The sequence below is a fragment of the Pelodiscus sinensis genome, chromosome 18, assembly GCF_049634645.1.
Source record: "Pelodiscus sinensis isolate JC-2024 chromosome 18, ASM4963464v1, whole genome shotgun sequence".
Lineage (NCBI taxonomy): Eukaryota > Metazoa > Chordata > Testudines > Trionychidae > Pelodiscus > Pelodiscus sinensis.
This window is the reverse complement of record NC_134728.1, coordinates 35,575,067-35,600,990: the sequence shown is the minus strand read 5'-3', so window position 1 is coordinate 35,600,990 and position 25,924 is coordinate 35,575,067. Positions and strand designations below refer to the sequence as shown.

The following is a 25,924-nucleotide window of genomic DNA, read 5'->3' as shown; positions in this document are numbered from 1 at the left end:
TTAAACCACTGCCATATACATTAATCAGACCCTACACTCCGGAAAATAAAATTCTGTAAACGTACATTGCTCATTGACCAGTATGGTTAGATCAGAGTAAGTTCTACAGTGGATCATTATTTGCAACCTTATCTAAGGAATCATAAACAAGTACCTCTTTAATAAACAATCCTATGTATAGACTTGGAGCCTTCCATTCAAAACAAGAAACAAGAGGCTAGGAATGAAAACTATTTCATAAGATATGTAGAATCAAGCCTAATCATGTACATTTTTTACTTAAATATACAGCCCTTTCGTTACTTAGTAACAGGGACAGGGCTCATGATAATTCAAGGTACTATGCCATACTGCCTCCCAGGGAATTTAAAAATAAGTGACTATTTGATCATGTGCTAGTCAACAGTGATTTGAAATTTACTAGAGTTAAAGCATAGTTTTTGCTCAGTACCAGAACATGTTATCAGGATTTTAAATGTTAAGGTCTAGAGCACTGTATTTTATCCTTGTGCATAAATATCAAAATCAAGCCAGGGAGGGTAAAAAGTCATTTGACACAAAAGAACAGCTATGCTAGCCACAAATTCTAGAATCAGTTTGTATTAGACGCTAAACATAGGCTGTTCCAAGATAAATCCTCACCGAGCATTATATAATTCTAGCTGGCATGGAGATTGTTCAAGTTATTCAGATGTTTGTATAGCTGATAAAAAAGCTCTGAGGGCAGATATGTCCTCCTGTTTGGGGGCATGCCAAACTAACATAATACCTCAGCAGCAGAGATGGCTTTTCAACATGTGATAGGATGTAAAGCATCCTTGGTATGTTAGAATGAAAAAGTCCCCTTTATGCATCTAATTGGTTCAAAATGCAGCAACTTGCCTACTAAACAGAGTCAAGTTCAAACTTTCAGTTCTTTGTACTCAGAACCCTCACAGAACTGGCCATGATGTGGAAAGAGACTGTTTCAAGAAGATCAAGACCCCTTACAAGAACTGCATTGTAGTGGAACAATGGACACAGTTATTTCCATTCAGTCTAAAGCAATTAGGAGCAAAATTTAATTCAATCAAAATAAACACTTTAAAACCAAATGAAGTATGTCAACACATGGATTTGCACTGATTTAACTAAACCAGCTTATGTAAACCAGAGCAGGTCTATAGACAGACAAGACCTGGAAGGAGAAGAACTAGCTTTGTGGGTTCATGGCTATTAATCTCAGCAAGGTCTGAGATTCAATCAGTCATTAGTACTTATCAGTTTAACTGTACAAGGCAGCAGAAGGAAACCTATTTTTGGAGCAGGCCTGCAACTCAAGATCCTGTTGGCCAAATGAATGAAATACTTACCTCATTAGAGATCCAAATTTCAAAGTCATCCCAGTAACCACAGGTTGAACCGCTCTAGAATGGTATCCTCAGAGCCTGACCAGTGCTCAACCAGAGAATTTGCCAAACCAATACTTGCAAGTCAATATTATCTAGCAGCATTCCCAACACTTCCCCTGATTACTGGACTATTGGAAGGGGTAAATTAGAGCTAAACAACAGCACGGAACACTGAAAGCCAGGACTGGTGGCTGTAAACAAACTTTATAAAACTGCAGAAAACTTGTCCTTATCCATGCTAAGTGGACATCCAGCTATCTAAAATCATGCTGGACCACGGATGTTGCCAGAGCAGAGAATGTCAGACTAGAGAGGTTCAACCTGTATTAGGATTTTAGTGCACTTGCAAGAGTAGAGCACTAAAGCATGCAAAACTGCAGGAATTAAAACCTTCCAGCCATTTTTCTGTACTGCTGAAAAAAAAATACAGAAAAAGATACTTTTTTCTTAATTGCCATTCTCATTTTGCGTGACCCAAAGATTCACTACCTTGGGTGAAACTCAAAAGACTGAAAGAAACCATTTTGACTCATATCACATCAACAATGTAATCTCTACCTTTGTGCAGAAATAACTTACACAGAATGGAGGCAAATTTGGACTGATAACCTTACTCTGCTCTCTCTGGAGATACTCCAAACCTCAAAGGAATCTGAGCATATCGATTTTAGTGTACTTAAAAGGATGACTTTTTAAACCCAAAGTCATAATGCAATATCAAGTATAATGGCAACACTGCACTGCTATAATAATTTAAAAGCAGCACAAATGACTCAGGCAAGAAAATAACTCCTACCTTGTGTCATTTCTTGCTCTGGAACCATCATTCTGCGTGGGACCTTAAATACCAAAAAAAGAAAGACAATGAACTTTAGTGTAGAATTCAAAGCAGAAAATAGACTTCAATGCTCGAGGTTAAATGAAGACCACCTCCCTATTTGAGAAAGCTTCTTTCAGGACCAGTCAAGTGTTAAGCTATCGTTACTGAACAGTGTAAGAGCAGTGACGCATTCTTTCCCCTCAAAGAAGTGTAATAACTATTCAGATATTGTGATATATTGCCAGCTGCACAAATTCTATCAATCTTGAGAAATCACTTTGTTTCTGATCCCCATTACAGACTTCCGCCGCCGAACTCAACCTTGTAGAGAGAGCAGGTTTTATGTCCTTTCCCTGCTCTCCAGGTAGGATAAGATAGCAGAAAGAAAGTTGCATTTCTGGAATTTTTTCCTTATTCTGCTTTATGGATTCCTCCCGTAGTGACAAGAGGTGTGGGGTTGTTTCTGCTACTTTGTTTGGCCAGCTCTCTGACATTCTCCTTTCCCTGTCGCTCTGTAGGTTTCTCAGGAAGAGGAACAAAGGAACCATTGGCAACTTTAGCAGTTGTAGACTCTCCAAGCAGAACAACAGTTCCTGATGGCCTCAAACAGAATTATAGCGTATCAGCCTAAACTTCAGAGTTCCTCAAGCAACTGCCTTGTATAAATCCGGTCCCAAAACACAGCACTTGTGGTACTGTGACGTGAAAGCACTGAATTGCATATTAGCTTATATTTGGATTTCAGAGAATTATGAAGTTAACTAGATGCTCAGATATCACTATTATGGGGACAATATAAAAAAACTAGGTGGAAATAAGCACATATGTAAGGTAACGTTAATTTAATCAGATCAAGCAAAATGCATTTATAATTACAACAAAAACGGACACACAGAATATTGCAAGTACTTCTCTCTCACACTGAGAGAGAGAGAGAGAGAATGAATGAATGAATGAATGAATGAATGAAATGGTTACCTCTCAGAAACAGCCCTCCACAATTATGATTTTATCTTGTTAGTTTCCAAAGATATCAGTATTTAAACAAAAGCTTGTTATAAGTCATCTGTAGGTTTGTGGATTGGAAGAAAAGCAGAGAATGCCTATTTTTCTTGGAGGATCTGAAAGAAGGGGGATTTTATTCAAGGAAATATCAAAAGTAACAGTGTAACTTGATGCCTGTGGGGACTCAGTAGGAAGTCAAACTTGGGACCTGAGCCACCACTGCCTGAGATGAAACACCTGAGTCTGGTTAGCTCAAAGCCATTAGTACATTTAAAACCTATATGCAGGGTCCAGGTACTACAGAGCTTTGTAAACCTCTGAGTTTATAAACCTGGGTTACAACAGTAAGGAAAAGACAAAGATACTATAGCATTTTAATTTAGAGGTCTTTAAAGAATTTCATTGATCAACAAAATAAAGCAAGTTGGCTGTTTCTTTCCTTATTTCTCCCCCCAGCAAGCCTTAAAGAATAGGAAAGTTGAAGTTTGCCAATAACAAGAAGTGGCTTTCTAAAACATTGGAAAGAATCCTTGATTTTATGCTTGACTTGTCCAACAGACTGACTAGTTAATGAACCGTCTTGTCTGCACTGTGAGGTTAGGTCGAAGTTAGCCGTGTTATGTTGATTTTGTTATGAACCTTGACCAAGGGAGTTGCACTAGATTTGACTTTTCAGGACCAGATCTGGGTAGTGCAGCTCAGTGCTTCAATGTGATGTTTTTGGACTCTGGAAAGTGTCCCACAGTGCCCCAATGTGATTGCTGTGGCTAGCACTTTTAGCTCTGCTGCTCTCCCAGGTGCACAGGAAAAGCCCCAGGAAGTTTTGAATTTATTTCCTTTTTGGCGAGCATGGCAAGCGGAGCAGCAAACCTGACCACGAATGCCCAGGGTAGCAAACAAGCTACAGCAAGGAGTATGCAGGAGATCCTGGATCGGATTGCTGTGTGGGGAGAGGAATCTGTGCAGGCAGAACACCGAACCAGCAGACGAAACGCTGCAACCGTGTCAAAAATCGCACAGGGATGGTGGGAAAAGGATGCAACAGGGACACCAACAGGGCCAGGTGAAAATAAAGGAGCTCAGGCAAGTGTAGCAGAAGACAAAGGAGGCAAACGGTCAGTCGGGGTCAGACCCTCAGACATGCAGCTTCTATGAGCAGCTGCATGGGATTCTGCAGAGGACCCAACCATTGATCCAAAACTGCTTGTAGATACTTCCCAAGTGACTCTTCAGGCAGCCTCAGGCAACATCAAGCAGGACACTGTAAAGCAGTGGTTCTCAATTCGTTTCAGTCCACAGACCACCAGGCCAATCAAAAAAATTTTGTGGACAACCTCCAGCACATGTAGCATAGGTCGAACAGCACAGCAACTGCTCAGCACGGCGGTGGCAGCTACACTGATGCTCAGAGCATCAGATGGAAATTACTGGCAACACATCACAGTTGCGCCCTAGGTGACGCTATGGATGACGTGCCACGTGCTTGTGAACATGGCACAAAACAGCCTAACGGTGGCTCCTGCTCACGCCGTGTGGCTTTGCACGATGTTCCTGTGGATCACCAAAAAAGTCACCATGGACCACTGGTTGAGAACCATGAGAACCACAGTTGTAGAATCATAGAACCATAGAGCTGGAAGAGACCTCAGAAGGTCATCAAGTCCAGTCCCCTGCTCTAGGCAGGACCAATCCCAACTAAATCAACCCGGCCAGGGCTTTGTCAAGCCGAGACTTAAACACCTCTAGGGATGGAGACTCCACTACTGCCCTAGGTAACCCATTCCAGTGCTTCACCACCCTCCTAGTGAAATAGTTTTTCCTAATATCCAACCTGGACCTCTCCCACCACAACTTGAGACCATTGCTCCTTGTTCTGCCATCTGTCACTACTGAGAACAGCCTCTCTCCAGCCTCTTTGGAACCTCCCTTCAGGAAGTTGAAGGCTGCTATCAAATCCCCCCTCACTCTTTGCTTCTGCAGACCTAAACAGACTCAACTCCCTCAGCCTCTCCTCATAAGTCATTTTGGTTTCCCTCTGCTGGACCCTCTCCAATGCGTCCACATCCTTTTTGTAGTGGGGGGCCCAGAACTGGACACAATACTCCAGATGTGGCCTCACCAAAGCTGAATAAAGGGGAATAATGACATCTCTGGATCTGCTGGCAATGCTCCTCTTAATGCAACCTAATATGCCATTAGCCTTCTTGGCTACAAGGGCACACTGTTGACTCATATCCAGCTTCTCATCCACTGTAACCTCCAGGTCCTTTTCTGCAGAACTACTACTTAACTGGTTGGTCCCCAGCTTGTAACTATGCTTGGGATTCTTCTGTCCCAAGTGCAGGACTCTACACTTGTCCTTGTTGAACCTCATCAGATTTCTTGTGGCCCAATCCTCCCATTTGTCTAAGTCACTCTGGACCCTATCTCTGCCCTCAAGCGTATTTACCTCTCCCCCTAGATTAGTGTCATCCGCAAACTTGCTGAGGGTGCAATCCATCCCCTCATCCAGGTCATTAATAAAGATATTGAACAAAACCGGTCCTAGAACCGAACCTTGGGGCACTCCGCTAGAAACCGACCGCCATCCTGACAGAGCCGTTGATCACTACCCGCTGGGCCCAGCCTTCTATCTATCTTTCTATCCATCTTACTGTCCATTTATCCAATCCACATTCCCTTATCTTGCTGGCAAGAATATTGTGGGAGACCGTTTCAAAAGCCTTGCTAAAGTCAAGGTATAGAACCATCCACTGACTTTCCCATGTCCACCGAGCCAGTTACCTTATCACAGAAGCTAATCAGATTGGATTGTAGAGGAAGAGGAGGAGGAGACCAGTGCTCAGCAGACAAGCGGAAGATCCCATCTCTCTGACAACCAGGACATTTCTCTAACTTTGGAGCCAATCCTCTGCCAGGACTTATTGCTGCTGGATGCTGATGGGGGGAGGCCTCGATGTGTGAGTTCCCATTTGTAATCATGCTTGAGTAGCTAAATGTAATTGGGTTTATTCTTTGATCTGCCCTGCACAATTGAGATATATTGGCAGCGAGTCCACCTACCCAGCAGGAGCTCCTGGAAAAGTATGTTAACATGTCTGGAGATAGAGCAGGAATCCTTCCTGCACATCTCTACAAAGCTCTCATGGAGGCGCTCTTTAATTCTTCTGCAGAAGGTTTTGGGGGAGGACAGCCTTATTCCATCTTCCACGGTAAGTCACCTTACTACACCAAGTCACCAGCAAGTGATCTGGCACTAGCGCAGCACGAGGGCCAGGTTTCTGGCCCCATTCGTATAGCATCTGCTCCCTATCATGGTCTCTGATTTGGAGAAGACTGGTATCCTGTATGATGACCTAGTGAAATGGGGAAGATTCTGTAATTGATAGCACCGAGGCAATCCATCTCTGTTTGCTCACCCCTCGCAAATGACAACCCCAGGTTTGTTGCCCTGTTTGCAATGGGCTTGAAGGGACCATCCTGGAGAACAGACATGCTGGGGGAGGGAGGAAGGAGAGGGCCGTGCTACAAGCCCCTACACTCCCAAACTGCTGCATTCCCCCCTCCCCACACACACACATTCAAGTCTGCAGCCATGCTGGGGGAGAGGGGGATCTCTTGCAAAATCGCCCCTCCCCCCACCCCAGGCATGTTTTCAAAGAGGAACCAAAGGAGCACTCAACATATTGTTTACCATATCTGCCAGCAGAGCTCAGCTGCCCGAAGCTCTGCCGTGTGCTACTCCTTACTGCTAGGTGCTCAGTTTAAAATGAAAAATTCGGCCTTGTACAGGACACGTGTCTTTTGTGCTGCACAACGCTTCATTCACGGTAAACTCGACTCTGAAGTCTAACCTTCCTTTTCCCTCCCCGATCCAGCTGGAACACCCAGTCTGTTACCTGCTGCCCCTGCTCCTCCTGCACTTAGGTTATCAAGATCAGAAGACAAATAAACCATACATGGGATGAAATGTTAACGGGCTCATGCAACTCACCCACACTGATAGAGCTCAACTAAACGCAGGGAGATAAATGGGTCAGAGAGCAGCCACACCCAACAGGACAGGAGAGCATGCAGCGAATATGAGCACAAGATGCAGGATGAGATGTTGAGGCTTCTGGTGGAGCCAACAGATCTGATGAGGCATCTGACAGAGGTGCAAGAAAAGCAGCTGGAGAAGAGAGTTCCCCTGCATCCATTAATAAACCACCTGCCGTCCTCCCCAACTTCCATATCTTCCTCTCCCAGATGTCCTAGAATGTACATATGGGGCAGGGGGGAAGAGCGGGGCAGGGGAGGCCCAGGAATCCTTTCACTCAATTCCCAGGAACAGCTCCTGGAGCAGGTTGTTATCCCCACATATGGTGACTGTAATAAGCCCTTGTGGTTCCCCCACCCCCGTTATCAGACCTGCAACTCCATATCTATTCAGTTATGTCTGTATTCCTTGCATTTCCTAAATAAAAATGCATCATTTTAGAACAGCCAACTGCACTGGGGTTGGCTTACAGGACAGTGCCCGTACAAGGAGCAGCTTAGGAATGAGCAAGACACAACTTGTCACTTCATTATCTATTCATTCATGAAACTGTGTGTCAAAGCCTCTGATGTACAGTGCACCTCTGCAGATTGCCCTGGTGTCTGGCTGCTCAGAACTGGCCTCCGGGAGATCTGCCCCAATTCCCCACCCACCATACACTTTCCCCTCCTACTTTCACAGGTATGCAGCACACAAAAACAATGGGAATATTACTTTCACTGAGGTCCAACCTAGTCAAACTGCGCCAGCGTCCTTTTAAACAGCCAAAGACACATTCTACCACTATTTTTCACTTGCTCAGCACTAAGTTGAAATATTCCTTACTGCTGTCCAGGCAGCCTGAGCAGTTTCATGAGCCACAGGAGCAAGGGGTAGGCTGGGCCTCCAAAGATAACTGTTAGCATTTCTGTATCTCCACTGGCAATTTTTAGTCTGGGAAGAAAGTTCCATCTTGCTGCTTTCTGAAGAGACCAGAGTTCCTGAAGTTCCTAAAGAGTTCATACAACTTTCCTAATAATCCCACATTGATGCAACAACTCTTCTGCTCCATCAGTACCTGCAACACCACTGAGAAGTACGCCTCGTGGTTTATGTAGTCTTTGGCAAGGTGGTCTGGTGCCCAAGGGTATGTCTACACAACCACCCTAGTTCGAACTAGGGTGGTAGTGTAGACATACCCCAAGATAGGAATGTGTGTTCCATCTATGCCCCACCAATTAGGATACCCCATCTGGGCAAAACCATCCACTATGTCCTGCACGTTCCCCAGAGTCACTACCCTTCCTAGAAGAACAGTGATGATTGCCCTGGCTGTTTGGATCACAGCAGCGCCCACCGTGGATTTACCACTCCAGAATAATTCCTGATTGACTGACAGCTGTCTAGCATTGCAACTTCCACGGGACTATTACCATTTGCTTCTCAACAGTCTCATTTTGGTATTGCTGTGCTTCAGGGTGGGGGAAAGCAAGTCGTGACATTCCATGAAAGTGCCCTTACACATGTGAAAGTATTGCAGCCATTGGTCACTGCCACGGATGCAAGACAAATCCACCAGGCTGTGCTTGTTTCCTGGGTTCAAAATCTGCATTCCACTCTGTCAACAAGCCCGCCTGCTGCCAGTATATGCCAATTGTTGCGGGGGGTCCTGCATGTTTGTGCACTTGGCCTCCTCACATTCTTCCTTGCATAGGGAGCTGCAGGATTGGCTCTTGACAAATCACAGTGCAAGGTGTTTGCAATGCTTGCCACAGCAGTGTGCAGCTGAGTGGGATCCATGCTTGCTACCCTATGGCATGAAAAATGGTGCAAAATGATTGTTTGCCATTGCTTTCAAGCAGGGAAGGAGGAGATAAGTTAATCACAGGAGGCTGACGACATGTACCCAGAACCACCTGCATGACTGTGGGTGGTGGGGAAACTGAATAGCCAGCACTTGATAGCTTCCTGGCCAAAGCAGTCAGGATCACCTGTCAGAAGCTCCAAGATCTACCAGTAGATCCCGATCTACTGACTGGTGACCATTGCACTAAAGATTCCCTAGTGCTCTTTAATAGCATATTGTTTTTCTACACATACCAATTAATTGGTATGTCAACGTGTAGTCGACTACACGATTAACCGGTAAGCCTGGGCTAATTTGTTAATCTTATCGACTAAACACATTCTCCCGCCCTGCTGCCTCTGTATCAGAGGCAACAAGGGGATAGGGAGCCGATGCTTGTGAGGAGCTGGCTTTAAGCAGACTCCCAACGAGCACAGGATCCATCTGCTCCAGCGCTGCTGCCTCTGATAGAGAGGCAGTAGCGTGGAGGGCGAGGGGGGCAGGCTGGAGCCAATACCCACGGGGAGTCAGCTTTCAAACAGGCTCCATGCATGTGCCGGTTCTGTGGACCTGCCTGCCCCCTCCCTCAATTTCTGCCTCCTACAGAAGCAGCGAGAGAGAGGCAGGAGCCAATGCTCGGGGGAGCCGCCTTAAAAGCTGCAGCTGTATTAGAGGCAGCTGCATGGGATGGCAGGCAGACGGTCTGCACCGGGAACTGTTTTTTAAACTGGCACTCCTGGCAAACTGGCTCCCACCTGCCACCCCACACTGAGGCAGCAGTGCAGGATGGAAGGGGGCTCCCCGGGAATGGGGTTGGGAATGCACTGGCTGCCAGCCCCACCCCGGGACTATCAAATAGCTGAGATTAACTGCTAAGATTTCATATGGTTACACGACTATTCAGTTACACAGTATCTAACATCCTTACAATTAATATACAGTATGTTAGTACGTTTCAAACATTGTACTCCTGTAGTCAGCATTACCCGCACCATATAAACAGGCCCTTAGAAACCGAAAGACTTTTAAAAACAAAACTACACTAAATGTAAGGTACAATTATATAAGTTTTTAAAAGCTGTCTTTGCCTGCAGAATCTAAAAGGCTCCCTGTGTTCTGCAGCACTGTACACTGAAAACTTAATATTTTTTCTTTTAATGTACCTAATCAGAAATTAGGTATAAAAGTGAATCATTCAGTCATTACAATATTCCTTTTATTTTGCTATTCAATTCACATTATTTTGCATTAACTCCTATATTTTCAAACACAGATTTACATATTAGTGATGTGTAACTACGTTGAAGACAATGTCAGTTAAGAAAGCTGGTGGTTTGGTTTTAACACCTGGATGAGAAATGTTAACATCCAGGAAGGCATAGAAGGTAGCTTGGGATTGTGAGATAAGCAAGCATGGTCCAGAGAACAGCTGCTCTGTATCATTTGTACTGTACTAATATCTAGGAGCCCTAGTCATGGACTAGGACCCCAGGGTACAAGACAATGTGTAAATACACACAGAACTTAAGATGAAAATAAAACACCTGGAGGGGGCTTTGTGGTAGAGATAGGGGCCAAAAAAGCTGCCAAACCTCCATTAGAATATATTTGTGGCTCCTTTTGAAGAGCTGCGTAAAGCTATGTAAAAGAACTTTCAAGACCAGGACTCTGAAAAGTGAGGATGAGTAACTACAGCCCACAATAGTGTCTCTTCAGAGGTGTAAGGGGTACAGAAGTCTGGAGCATATGACTTATGAGGAGAGGCTGAGGAACTTGGGTCTGTTTAGTCTGCAGAAGAGAAGAGTGAGGGGGGATTTGATAGCAGCCTTCAACTTCCTGAAGGGAGGTTCCAAAGAGGATGGAGAGAGGCTGTTCTCAGTAGTGACAGATGGCAGAACAAGGAGCAATGGTCTCAAGTTGTGGTGGGAGAGGTCCAGGTTGGATATTAGGAAAAACTATTTCACTAGGAGGGTGGTGAAGCACTGGAATGGGTTACCTAGGGAAGTAGTGGAGTCTCCATCCCTAGAGGTGTTTAAGTCTCGGCTTGACAAAGCCCTGGCCAGGTTGATTTAGTTGGGATTGGTCCTGCCTAGAGCAGGGGGCTGGACTTGATGGCCTTCTGAGGTCTCTTCCAGCTCTATGATTCTAAGTCAAGGCAAGATGTGACTACCATCTGCTCTCCAGGACCAGCCCCCGGATCAGCTCAAGGGGCAGTGGGGACCACACAGTCCACCTACCATCTGCTACAGGGGCCAGCTGTTCCCCAGGGCTGGGGCACTTGCTGCTCCCCTGTGGTCATTCTGGGATATAACTGTCCCCATTCTTGCTTTCTCATTGAGGTCATTTGTGAATATAACTGTGCCTGCTATCACACCCCTCCCTTTCAGTTGGATGAAAATCACATTCCCATTGTCCCAGCACAACCAAACCCTAAACTTGGTTTAAGTTATGATCAGAGGAAGCTGCACATAGAATTAGGAGGAGTTCTTGAAGAAACAGAATCGCAGATGGACACAGACACACAAACTCTCAAATATGTAGCAGATACATAAAAAAGCTTTGGGAGGAAATAAGAAACCCAAATGCCTAAATGGTTAGCTGCTGGGGGAAAAAAACATTTCATTTCTTGATATTTTACAAACATGCAGTCTACTAGCTACATAATAAGGTATCTAGCAGGGAGTCTGTAATAATCTGTCCAGCTTTAAAAAAACGAAACAGGAAGACCCAAGAATTCAGAAAACTGTAACAAGACAAATGACACAAAGGGAAAGGAAAGTCATGCTGAACATTGGAATAAATCTTGAAAAAAAATATATGGACGTCTCAATGCTCTTTTTATTCAGTTATTTTGCAGATCACAAACTTCAAAAGGAACACGAGGCTAATAGAAGTGTTCAATCTTAACAAGCGTGCAGTAAGTTTCAGAGGGGTAGCCATGTTAGTCTCTAAGGTGCTGCAAGACTAACAAAAAATGCAGGTGCTATGTGCTTTTGTGGGCACAACCTACTTCTTCAGATGAATGGAGTTTAAGGGGTCCAGTTTTCAAATAAATAGCACAGAGTGGATGGGGGGGGGCAGAAGAGGAGGAAAAAAGAAATAAAGAGGAAAGAAGCTGTCAATTACAGTGTGTATACTAAATGAAGCTGATGAGAATACTTACTACCCACTTTAAGTGCCCTTTGTTTGGTTTTTTACGTCATTAGGATGTGGACTGTAGTGGGCCATCCAGCCAATTTCTTTGTTTAGATTTCTATTGTAGGAATCAAACTTGTAAATGAAATTAAGTTCTGTAGCTTCCCTGTCAAGCTGGCTTTTGAAATTGGTTTGAAAGAATACGATGACTTTGAGATCCATTAATGAGTTCCCAGGCAAGTTGAAATGTTCTCCAACAGGTTTGTGTGTGTTGCCTTTTTGGCTATCTGATGTGTGTTCATTAATTCTCTCTCGTAGAGACTGTCCACTTTGGCCAATATACATGGAAGAGGGGCATTGTTGGCACTTGATGGTATATTTGTTGTTTTTTAAGAGTGCAGTAAGTAACTATTATAAATAAAACATTGCACTGACTTTCAGTAAACAGCCTTAGCAAGCAGAGGTTACAAACCTTACATATACACCCGAACAAACATTACTCACTTCTTATACTTGTGGCATCACCATTAGTTAGGAGCTCAGGATCTACCTGCATCCCATCCAGACAAACAGACAAGTCTCCTATTACCTCTGCTGGTTCTCGGTCACTGACAAGCTGCAATGTCACAATCACTTGCTCAACTATAAAAGAAAGCACAGAAAAAAATCAGAGGCTTCCCTTTAGTTAACATACTACATTTTATTAAAGAAATCCCCAAAAATCGACAGGCAAGGATTACAAATAGAACAATACCTCTCACTCTCCATAGGAATAATAATGCTTTTTGCAAGCTATCATGTCAAATTTCAGTAGGTATTATTCCCTTAAAGACAGGGAGGACTGAGACAGAGCAGTCAACTGGCTTGCCCACAGAAAGAACACCAGCATTAGAGCAGGAGTCAGGATTCTATAGTCTCTAGGGGTAAGTCTACACTACCACCCTAGTTCGAACTAGGGTGGTAATGTAGGCAACCGGAGTTGCAAATGAAGCCTGGGATTTGAATTTCCCGGGCTTCATTTGCATAAAGCCGGGCGCCACCATTTTTAAATGTCCGCTAGTGTGGACTCCGTGCCGCGCGGCTACACGCGGCATGGACTAGGTAGTTCGGACTAGGCTTCCTAGTCCGAACTACCATTACTCCTCGTGAAATGAGGAGTAACGGTAGTTCAGACTAGGAAGCCTAATCCGAACTACCTAGTCCGTGCCGCGTGTAACCGCACGGCACGGAGTCCACACTAGCGGACATTTAAAAATGGTGGCGCCCGGCTTTATGCAAATGAAGCCCGGGAAATTCAAATCCCGGGCTTCATTTGCAACTCCGGTTGCCTACATTACCACCCTAGTTCAAACTAGGGTGGTAGTGTAGACATAAAAAATATAAGCTAGGGTATGTCTACACTACCACCCTAGTTTGAACTAGGGTGGTAGTGTAGACATACCCTAGCTTATATTTTTTTAAGACCACTAAAAAACATTTTGGAGCTCACTTTCAAAACATCTTTTAAGAACCAGAAATCACAATATTCTTCATGAAGTGTATATAGAAATGTTATCTATAGGCAAAAATATTTATCCAGTTACTGGAAAAATGTATATTTAAAAACATGAAGATTTTGTCTTCCATCTACAGAAGGAAGGGAATTTACTTTTATAGGCTAAGCCACTGCATCTAGTCATAACGGAGCAAGTTTAAGATAAATATATTTGCAATATGACATTTAAACATGCAAGCACACAAACAAAAACACCCTGAACGTGCCTATTTGAGTTTGATGCCAGACCATGACTCAGACAGTATTTATCTTAAAAAATATATATATATTTTCTGTAGCTTTTTTTAAAGCTATCTTCAGTTTGATTTTTCACTTCCCACATTTCACTTCTTATTCCACACCAGTGACATATAAAATACAATGTTTATAATATCACTATAATAAAAACACGGCAAGACAGACTATGCTGCATCATCAGGCAGAATGAAATAAATTGCAAGAGAAATACAATCAGTAGACAAAAAGGAGCAGTTATACTTCAGATAGATTTTTAAATTGTCACATTGTTTGTTTAACTCTTAAAGGAATTCCAAACGCACAACAACTTGAACTTCCACATAAATGCAAGTCTGGCAGATTTCATACAAATAAGGTACATTTTTTAGTTACAGACTTACGTTTCATATTGTTTGATTTCAATGTCTCACGAACGTCTAGAGTAGCACTACCCAGCAGAACATCAGACTTTAATGTCTGATGGCTCCAGACTCGAAAGTTTAATTTACTGACAGGGGTGACAATTCTGTTGGGAGAAAAAAAAGCATACAGAGAGAGCATGACAATGGTGAACACTGGGCAAAATGGTTATAAACAACTATGATACACATCAGTTTTTGTTTAAAAACAAAGTTTACTGAAAATAAAAATGGTAAGATTTAACCAACAAATTTTAAAGATCTTTTTAAAAATTCTAACAGCTTAAAATACTACGTGGATGATGGGAAAACACAATTCTTGACAAAGAAAGAAAAGTCAAAATAGCTGCTAAAAACGTTCATATTTGGGTCAGAGAGTGGAGATTGTTTGAGTTCAATCATACATGTAAAACTATTAATTGTTACAAGTAATATCTAAAATTATTGTAACGACAGTATTAGAAAAATATTGCCTTTAATTTCAAAAACTGTGTGTATGTTCATTTTTACTGTTTATCTTGCATGATCCTTCCCACAAAGCAATAGGGGGGAGAAATTTTTTCAAAGTAAAGCCAGAACATGAGACACCTTCATGAATGGCTCAAATGGAAGTCCTCAATTCACACTGAGAACCAGGTTAAAACTCCATGAATTAACTTTGTGCTCTCCAAGAGGATGTAGAAGAGATGCTGCTCTCCAAAATAAAGGCTGAGCATCTGGGTAAAATGAAATCTACTACCCTACCTAACAGCACTAAGAATGCTAAACAAAGCAGCCCCTTGAGATATGAATTTCAGAACTGAGTGCAGGCTGAAGAGAATCCATGGACATGTATTATATATGAGTGTGACCTCTGTACTAACAGCAAAGGGTCTCAACTAGGTCTTTGCATTCATTGAGCTAGATTTCTTTCTGGAAGATAAGTGTGTGCACATTACCTGTCATGGACAAACTTTTTGACTTAAGAATCTCCTTTCAAGAGCGATATAGCTAAAGCTAAGACTGTCTGGATTCAGATACAGAATGACCCTTGTAGTACCAGACTATCTGGATGGAAAGAGTATGGGAGATTTTAGTGGCATGTTGAGGAAGTCAAAGAACCAAGGCCTTCTTGTCCTGGATGGAGCTATCAGAATTGTGATGGTGGGTGTGTTAGAAGCCTCATCTTTTCAGCATTGATTTGTCACACTGCACAATGTGAGGGGGAGCTTAAAGGAAACAGATTTTGCCTCCTAGAGATGACCCCTGAATCAGACTTCAGAATATAAAAGGGGTCAGGAGGGGTTTTTTTGGGAGGGGGTCAGCTAGAGAGACCTGAACATTTGATGGACATTTCCTTTTGCTGCCACTGACCCTCCTAGATGGGGTTAGAAATTTCAGACCGAGTCCTCTAGAGAGAGACCTTGTGGTTCCACTTTTCAGAAGGGTTCTTGTTTTGAGAAAGAAAGAGTAAATGAGAGTTTATGCTGGACTGTTCCAGGGTCCCAGCTTTTGTTCCAGGGTGATTCTTGGATACAGACTGGCTATAAGGTGACCCTAACCCAAGGGCATCAGGCTCCAACCCTGGAGGTTCAAAGGAAGTTCAAAGTTTGCTGCACTGGGAGCTAGAGGGGGGCTGACACTGTGGACAGGCTATTGCCTGGACATGACAGAGAATGGGGGGAGAAGTTGGGCGAGAGGGTGACTCTCCTTGCTCTGTTTGCTTTAAATCCCTGTCAGTAGCGCCCTACCACAGCTGGGAGGGAAGATTCCATGACCTAAGAAGTTTTTTTTCAACCTATACTCCATCTGCTGAGGTGGGAGGGAAAGCAGTCGCTGGTGCTGGGCACAGATTAATTCCTTTGACAGGTCTTTAGAACACTACGAACACCTCAATATACATTCCATAAATTCCAGCTCATGTGATCATGCCTGAATATTCTACGGATGCCAATCACATTCTACTGAAATGAAAGCAGCACAGATCTTTAGTGGAAGGGTTAAGGGACATCAAAGACTATCAGCTTATTTTGGCCTTTTTTCTCCCATCAGGTATCATGGAAGAAAACAACAGGAACAATTAAATTGCAAATTTTAGAATGTCCAAGGAGAATAAAAGTCTTTTGTGGCTACCACAGCAAAGTAATAGCTATGACTGACTGGAAAAACATCTTTTCATCACTATTTGTCAATTCATCGAAATCTAAACATTTCACAAAGACGGTTCAATTTTGACAACATTCTGACAGGACCCAGATAGGATTCTGAAAGAAACCTAACTGGTTTCCTGCAAAGTTTTCTGCCTGGTAGAGGCCCAACAGCCCGGAAGCACCAGCCCCCAGGCTCTCAGCAACCCAAACTTCCTGAGACCACAGCTTTGGGGAAGCCCAGCAGGTGGACAGAGATACAATAGGGTACTCTAGGGTTCCCAGCTTTAGGCCAGCCCACCAAGCAGTCTTCTCCAAACTCAGGACTCCATTCCCTTTCACAGGGAATTTCGAGACTCTTGGTTTTCATTCCAAAGGGGAACTAAACCAAACTCTGAAATATCAAAAATGTCAACAAAACAGATTACACATTCTCTGCCCAGCTCTACCAGTAACTTAGTTTACACGTTCATTCCGTTTCAGTGCAGACTGAATAGGATCAATGTGCAGAAAACGTTAATATACTGATGTGTGTTGGGCAACAAACCTGGGAACGAAAATACTTTGCATCCTGTAAATTTAAAAAAGCAGGTTGTTGAGATTAAAAAACAAACGGATTTTGCTACACAACTGGCTCTTGGAAAGTTAGTGTTTTAATGTAGACGAAACATACAGATATTGTTCCCTTAAAAATGTCTCTTCAATGTTGGGATACAAACCAAATGGAGAAGAAACCAACTTTGCATCTTGAGGTAGGCAGATGTACGTAATATTATACTAACCAGGGTCCTCCTAAGTTCTCTCAAGCAGTATTTCTAGAACATAAGTGCTACCAGAAATGCTAACAGCTGCATACAATTTCTGTTGATTCCAATGTTCCATATGATGCATTTGAGGGCATTGCTAGAGACCTGAGTTTCAGGGAAGATAAAGAAGTTCTCTTTTGTGGGTACATTCACATTTGCATTGGAATCTGGATCCCTGCAAGTAGGAACCACCCAAAAGCACGCGCTAAAATATAACCTGCTATAGAACTAACAATATGGCACAACAAATAGCCATGTCTTGAAACCAGGGTCCAAAAATTTGAGACAATGCTTCCTTGGTAAATATGTACTGAACAAGTGAGCATGAGAATTTCAGCTCTATCACAGATTTTCCTTACTTTTTATAGGTCATGTCACAAAGCAGCTTTATTTGCATATCATATGTGGTAATATGGAATATATTCCTATGTTCACACTGCATTCCCTCCATGCCTCATAAGTTAACACACAGCACTTACGTAAATGCTCCATACTATAGCATCCTCATATATCACCCTTTTCTTTAATAAGAAACAGATTTGTCCTATTGTGCTATAACAAAGAGTGCATGGTTTAGAAATGATTTGACATTAATTGCCAATAATGTAATAATTATTAAATGTTATAAATTGATCTGTAAAGCAAAACCAGCTTCAAACCTACACTGTAAGATGTTGCTTCCACTTCGGACTATTTGTATTGTTGCATTTTTCTGTCTTCTTTGACTGTCCATCAACTGAGACTTCCACATAAGGGCTAGGTCCAAACCATTTATTTTTATTTTCTTTTAATTTTGCTGAGATAACTGTTAAAAAAGGGGGAAAACAATAAATATTCTATTCTATTCAATTAACTATATGCATTTTGAAAACTAGCTACATTCCTGTAAAAACTCATTTGTTAAGAATTATAGAAAGTAGCTATGGCTACAATACAGTGACATGCAACACAGCTCAAACACCACCTACCTAAAGACTACTACACAGCAATTACCTTTACGTTGGACTTCATCACTAAGATGACGGATCACAATTTTGTATATTATGATTTCAAATCAAAGAAGAATTTGATGCAGACACTGGATTTGAAGAACTCAGCTGCTCTGAGAGCAAAAAGATCAGCGCTCCATCACTAGCTGAGTGTATGAAAGTCTTCCCACACTAACATGGCTAGAAGGTTACAGCTACAGCTGACTTCTAGGAAGCTAATGTATACTAAACTAGGGAGGTGTCCATTGCTCTCTTCAAAGAGGTTGAATTGTTCTGACTATGCCTGATACTGCAGGTGCCTGCTTGATTCATCCTACTCTGCCTGGATAAGAAGGCACATGTAATTGCTTAGGAGGACTAGTCAAGATTTATCTGGTTTTTGGTTCCTTATAATGTGTGCAATGCTGATTTCTTTACAGAAAATCTGACGAAGATATGTATGTGTGTTATGTGCAAGTTCATTACCTGAACATCTAAATTTCCTTGATGGGATTTCCATTATTTGAATGTGAACCTCATTAACTGAAGGCTCTTGGTTAGCCAAAAGTTAGATGAGTCCTTTAATGTTTAACATAAAACATATGAAATTTATATCGGAAGCTTTATAATCAGAACCCGTAATTGTTTAAACTGTACAACAAATAGTAGCAGCAACCCATATTTACCCATTATTATTCAAAGGAAAGTCCTGTCACTCCACTGCATTCAAATACACACAGTACTTCCCTATACTTGTAACTGTTCTTCAAGATGTGATGCTGTCAGGGACCAGTGACGAATAAAAAGGAATAATCACTTCCCTTGATCTGCTGGCAGACTAATATGCCGTTAGCCTTCTTGGCAACAAGGACACGCTATTGACTCCCATACAGCTTCTCATCTACTGCAAGCCTCAGGTTCTTTTCTGTACAACTGCTGCCTTACCAGTTGGCCCCCATCCTGTAGCAGTGCTTGGGATTTTTCCATCTTAGGGGGTAGGACTTAATATTTGTCCTTGTAGGACCACATCAGATTTCTTTTGGGCTAATCCTCCAACTAGTCTACGTCACTCTGGATCCTCTCTCTGTCCTCCAGTAGGGATGTTATCGTGTAGACGACTACACGATTAACTGATAAGCCTGGGCTTATTGGTTAATCTTGTTGATTATACACATTTTCCCCTAAAAGGGGAGCGGGAGCAAGTACCTGTGAGGAGCTGGCTTAAAACCGGCTCCCCATGAGCACTGGATCCACCAGCTACCCACTGCTGCCGCAGAGAGAGGCAGCAGCATGGAGGGTGAGAGAGGTAGATTGGAGCCAATACGCGCAGGGAGCTATCTTTCAAGCCAGCTCCCCTTGTACATCAGCTCCCGTGGACCCACCTTCCCCCCTGCTTTCTGCCTCCTACAGAGGCAGTGAGGGAAGCTCCCCAGTGCTACCTAACCCCTCTGCGCTGCTACCTCTGACAGCAAGAAAGCTCTTGCTGCTCTGCAGCAGCAACCCCGTCTGTGGCGGATCTGAGCTTCCTGCGGACAGAGGCTGCTGCCACGGAGCAGCCTCTGCTCTTGGGGAGCTCGGACCCTTCACGGACAGGGGCTGCTGCCACCCCGTGCTACTGCCTCTGTATCAGTGGCAAGAGTGCAGAGTGGCAGGCAGCTGCTCTGGGTGGGGAGCTGTTTTTTAAACTGGCTCCCCTTATGGACCAGCTCCCGCCTGCCACTCCACCCTATTGCCTGGCAGTGCAGGATGGCAGAGGGGTCCCTGGGACCGGGGCCAGGAGTGTACTGGCTGCCTTCCACACTGCTCGGGACTATTGAATAGTCATGTAACCGCTAAAATGTCATGCGGTTACCCGACCATTCAGTTACACGATATCTAACATCCCTACCCTCCAGCATATTAGAACTACCTCTCCGTCCAGCTCACTGTCATTCACACACTTGCCGAGGGTGCAACCCATCTCATCATCCAGATCATTAATGAAGATGTTGGACAAAACCTTACCCAGAACCGACCTCTGGGGTACTCCGCTTGATGTCTAGGGACTAGCTGCTGACTAGACATCAAACTACTCATTGAGCCTGAAGATCTAAACAGCTTTCTATCCACCTTCTAGTGCATTCATGCAGGCCCCACTATTTTAACGTAGTGGCAATAGTACTATGGGACACCGTATCAAAAGCTCTGCAAAAAAGTCAAGATATCTCACATCCACCACTTCTGCCATATCCACAGAACCAGTCCTCTCATCATTCAAGGGAATTAGGTTAGTCAGGTATGACCTGTCCTAAGTAAATCCATGTTGACAGCTCCTGATTGCCGCCGCCTCCTCCTCCAAGTGTTTCAAAACTGATTCCTTGAGGACTTGCTCCATGATTTTACCAGAGTCTGAGGTGAGATTGACTGGTCTGTAGTTCCCTGGATCCTCCTCCTTCCCCTTTTTGAAGATGTGTATTACAATATATCATCTGGGACCCTTATCTGATCACCAAGTGTTTTCAAAGATAATGACCAATAGGCTCTGCAATCACATCAGCCAACTCTCTCAGCACCCTTGGATGTACCCCATGAACTTGTGCCTATCGGCTTTTCTAAATCGTCCGTAACCTGGTCTTTCAATACTGAGGGGTGCTCACCTCCCCCCTAGAGTGTGTTGCCCAGTGTAGTGGTCTGGGAGCAGACTGTGAAAATTGAGGCAAAATGCATTGAGTACTTCAGCTTTTCCCACAGCTTAGGGTGCCACTGCAGGGTTACTTTGTCTCTGGAAAAAGGTGTGCAAAGAGACTCTGTCATCAAAGCCTGCAGCTCTCTTCCCTTACAGAGGTTATCTCTACGCTATAAGTCCAAGATACCTTCCAAAAACACTTGAACTTATAGCAAAACAACTTAAAGCAGGGAATTTTTTCCCTGCATCTGACTTCCATTTGCACAATTTTTTGTTCCTTGCATGACTTAAGAGCAGGGAATCTGAGGACTTCAGATGCATCAGTTCCTACAAGTGTCAATGACTTTGGTGTGGAACAGATGTTGATTTATAGCAGGGATTATCCTGTATAGGAAAAACGGTTTCACACAAAACAAAGTTGTCTTCTTAAATACAAATCAACCATAGTGCTGATTAGGCTGGACATTAGGAAAAACTTCCTAACTGTCAGGGTGGTTAAACACTGGAATAAGTTGCCCAGGGAGGTTGTGGAATCTCCATCTCTGGAGATATTTAAGAGCAGATTGGATAGACATCTGTCAGGGATGGTCTAGACCAGCAGTCCCCAACGTGGTGCCCGCGGGCGCCATGGCACCCGCCGGGCCATTTCTGTGCGCCCATCGAGTGACTGGGGTTGGCCCCGCCCCCAGGCGCATGGGCGGGGCTTGCCCCTGGGCACGCAGCGTATGGGTGGTGCCAGCCCCTGGGCGTGCGGCGTATGGCCGTCCCCTCCCCGGGCACGCGGCACAGGAGCGGCGCCAGCCCCGGGCATGCAGCTTATGGGCTGTTCCGGCCCTGGGCGCACGGCGTATGGGCAGCCCCGCCCCTGGGTGTGCGGCACAAGAGCGGTGCCGACCCCGGGAGTGTGGCGCAGGCACCGGGCACACGGCGCATGCACAGCCCCACCCCCGTGTGCCTGGCGTGTGAGTGGTCCCACCCTCGGCAGCCCCAAAAGGTTGGAGACCACTGGTCTAGACAGTACTGGGTCCTGCCATGAGGGCAGGGGACTGGACTCAATGACCTCTCAAGGTCCCTTCCAGTCCTAGTGTTCTAGGATTCTATACTGCCAGTCACATCTTAACTACGTACACAAGCTTTTTATTATTTTCTTTTCCAGGAATGGGGAGAAAACATTTAATCTTTTGAAAGACTTACCAGTAATCTGAAGCTGTGATTTCATTGCAAATCCACTGGCAGGTCCTGATCTTGGCCCAGTGCCAGCCATATTACGAACTGGGCCTTGAATCTGAAGGAGAAAGCAAGGTAGATATTTTAAACCCAACAGTAAAGTCTAAAATTAAAATTCTCTATTTTTTGTCATGCATGTTCAGGTTGCGCCTCCCTAAAGCGAGACTCCCTCGTCCGACAACAGATGCTCCTTGATGAGAGCCTCAGGACAGGAGGGGCAGCAGCTGGGAGCCCGGAGGGCTGGAGCTTCAGCATGACCGAGGACAGCTGGCAGCCAGGCCGAGGCTAGGGACTGTCAGCAGACAACCCAGCTGGGGTGGAATGAGCCAGCAGGCAGGGTGAGGTGGAGAGCTGAGAGGCCATAGCAAGGGACCCCCTCTTGGTCCAGCAAATTCCCTCCTTCAGGACTGCTCATATCCCAAGAGTGCCGGACCAGAGAGGTCCAACCTATATAACACATTGAGGATAAACACATGACACTTGTTTTCCTGGCAACTATGTTTCCATTTTGCCTTGAGTAGAAGATCAACTCTGCTTATTAGTCACATAGTATCCAAAGATCACCACCACACTCAGCTGTCACCCTTCCTGTTTCATGTGGTCATCCCTCTCCACTTCCCCACTCTCAAAGAGAAGGTTCTCCTAACCTGTCTGACCACCTCATTTGTGGAAATCTCCACCCTCCTGATGCCCAGAAATCCAGAATAGTCAGGTGGCAAACACCAAAAGCATTAGAGACAGAACAAGTAGAGCGACTGCTCCTTCCCTTCCTCTGCACTACCAAAATAAGATTATCCTTGCTATTTACCGTGTACATTTAATGTAAATTTCAAAATATTCAGTGGAAGACAAATATTTTGATTTGTTTGTACTAAGTCAGGTCCAGTCCACCGCTGTAGCTCCTGGCTCTACAAAGCACTATTCAAAGAGCAAACAGAGCAAGCCTCGTCTCATGATGCAAAGATGCCCTCCATTTAGGTCACCATTGCAGCAGTTTTCCCTTGCTTTTTCAGTCTCCAGGCTCTCCTCCCCCTCCTCCCACCACGCTCTGGAGTGGAGGGAGGTTCTCCTTACACCACTGATTTGAAGGCAGAGTACCTAGCCCAGTGGTCCCCAACCTTTAGAGGCTCCCGGGCGCCTGGGGGCGGGGCCACTCACGCACCGGGCGCCTGGGGGCGGGGCCACTCACGTGCCGGGTGCCCAGGGGCGGGGCCGCACGTCCTGGGGCACGCCAGGGGCAGGGATGCCCTTGCACCCAGCGCCGGCATGTGCCCCAGGGCTGGAGCCGCCCGAGCGCCTTGTGTTGTGGGCCCGGGGCCGGCGCCGCCGCATGAGCCGCGTGCCTGGGGCCAGCATCGGCACCGCGCGCCCGCATGTGCCCTGGGGTTGGGGCCGCCCGAGTGCCACGCACCGGTGTGTGTCGCGCGCCTGGGGCCGGCGCCTCCAGTGCGCTGCGCGCCGGAGGCGGGGCCGGCCCAGGTTGTCGGCGGGCGCATACAAATGCCCCGGCGGGCGCCATGGCGCCCGCGGGCACCGCGTTGGGTACCACTGACCTAGCCTGAAAAGAACAAGGCACATCAGAGCCACAGATCTGTAACGCAGCTCTCAACTGACAAGCTAAATGGAAATAAAACCTGGTCTCACCTGAAGAAAAAATTTCCTTTCCATACAAGCTTTTATCCTGGTTTAGCAAAGATTTAAAAATCATACATTGAGCTAAAAGTCAATACAAATGTCTCATGTAGACAAGTCTTTACTAATGGATGGATGCTAGAGGAATAAGAATGTAGTTCATATTCTTAGCTGGCATCGTAGATATGTTATTGTATCAATGCTTTCTGTATCAAACACTCAGCTACAACCAAAAACATAATTTAAAAATAAACAAAAACCCACCCCATGAGGCTCACCCGTTAACCATGTAAACAATTACACTTTCACATCCCTACCCAGGACTCCATAATATAAAAAGGTACCCATGTAAGAAACTTTTCATTATAAATCAACTGAGTATCATGCTACAAAAATCATAAATATATTCCTTAAAAACTGAAAATGAACTGAAAATGAAGACATTACACTGTCTTCTTTATCATATAGAAAAATACCTTAGGATGAGCAGAGAAACTGTTTTTTGACACGGAGCAAAATAACTCAGTGCTTGACAGAGAGGTCAGTGATTGTTTTTGACGTCTCACAGTTACAGATTTTTTTCCAGGAAGTTAATCTTCATGACCAAAGTCCCTTGTAGCATGTGGAACATTATTAGTAAGCTATGTTGCTTTGCTCCCTAACTTAGAAGTAAATAGCATTCCTGCAGAATTCAGCACGGCCTAAATTATTTTAAACTATTTTACATCTGTCAATTTTATGCAGCTTAGCATTTTCTGGAACCTCCAAAGCTCAGAGACAGCTTCTATATTTTTATCCTTTTTGTATTCACAGACATAATGAATCAGAAATTGTTAGATTCTAGATAAGAGGGTTGTGAAAGGAAAAGCAGTAGATAAAGTATTCAAGATTAATTTGAAGAAGTGGGCTGTGCCCACAAAAGCTCATGATACCATCTACGTTTTGTTCGTCTATAAAGTGCTACCAGACCGTTCATTGTTTAAGTTTATCCTGTACAGACTAACTCGGCTACCCTCTGAAGATTAAGTGTACAGTTAACCTTCAGAAGTTCACACTTAGCAAATGGGATGGAAGAAGAGGCAGTTAACATTGGGGATAGTTATTTGAAGACAGTGTTCTGTCACGCATGGTTCAAAGGAGCAGAATAAGAGATTAGCAGACCTAGTGAGATTCAAAAGCTCTGTATCAGTGGTTCCAAACCACAGGTCCATGGACTGGTGCTGGGCCGCTGTGGCTACCAGAGCTGAAGCAGGCTGTTCACAGTGTTGCTGCTGCACAGTGACTGGCTTCAACACCAGCAGCTATGGCAGCTAATTCTGCCGAATGGCGGCACTGGGGTTGAGGTGGCAGCAGAAGGCTGAACAGGAAGTACCACTCCTTCCCTCCTCCCAGCCCCAGATAAGATGGCAGCCCAGCTGGGGCTCCACACTCCCTCCCACTTCTACCCATGGGGGCACAGGATGCATTTGGGGGAGGGAGGGGGCACGAAGGAGGAGGCAGCACGTGCACAGCCAATGGCCCTCCCCCGCCCGCGCAGCAGTAACGGCCACGCTCCCTAGAGGGGACAGCCTCGTTTTGGGGAGTGCAGGGTGGAGTCAAAGGGGTGAGGTGAGGTGTGGTGGGATCAGGAGCAAGAGGGTGTTGGCATGGGCTGTAGAGGGCAGTGGTCAAAAGGGTGGGGGTGTTAGGCACTGGGAAGCAATGGGTTGGGGCTGAGGGAGGGCAGGGGTTAAAGGTCAATGGGCAAGAGGGTGTGGGTTGAAGTGAGTCAGTAGTTATGGAGGCAGGTGCAGTGCAGCTTGTGCTTCTGCCTAAGGGGCAGCAGATCTGAGGGTGTCTGAGCAGGATTGGTGGGTCTCAGAACTTGTGAAACATGCAGCTGCAGGGTCAGTGGGGCAGGATCAGGGTTTGGCACAACAGGCAGTCATGGAGTTTATAGAGTAAGGGGCACCAGGGGTAGTGGGGCAGGATCCAGGGAACTGGGAGATTGTCAATTTAAGTCAGGGGTTGCTGGGACACAGTGTGCCAAGATTGGTAGTGACAGCTGATGCAGGGCAGGCTCCAGGCAAGACAGAGGTGTTTGACAAAAGGAAGC

At 44.8% G+C, this 25,924-nt stretch overlaps 1 protein-coding gene across 2 annotated transcripts in view; it reads right to left on the bottom strand.

Annotated features, from left to right (window-relative positions):
• ITCH (itchy E3 ubiquitin protein ligase) overlaps positions 1–25,924 on the bottom strand; it is a 108,076-nt gene that overhangs the window by 43,393 nt on the left and 38,759 nt on the right. Inside the window, exons 1-6 of one of the 2 annotated variants that reach the window (XM_075901535.1) lie at positions 24,306–24,326; positions 22,165–22,255; positions 18,001–18,142; positions 14,388–14,512; positions 12,720–12,857; positions 2,188–2,230 (exon numbers count right to left, since the gene is read on the bottom strand). In XM_075901535.1, the coding sequence (XP_075757650.1) occupies positions 2,188–2,230; positions 12,720–12,857; positions 14,388–14,512; positions 18,001–18,142; positions 22,165–22,234 (518 nt within the window). In that variant the 5' untranslated portion in view covers positions 22,235–22,255; positions 24,306–24,326. Of the gene's footprint in view, positions 1–2,187; positions 2,231–12,719; positions 12,858–14,387; positions 14,513–18,000; positions 18,143–22,164; positions 22,256–24,305; positions 24,327–25,924 lie in introns of those variants that run through there. The other variant, XM_075901534.1, reaches the window with a different exon arrangement.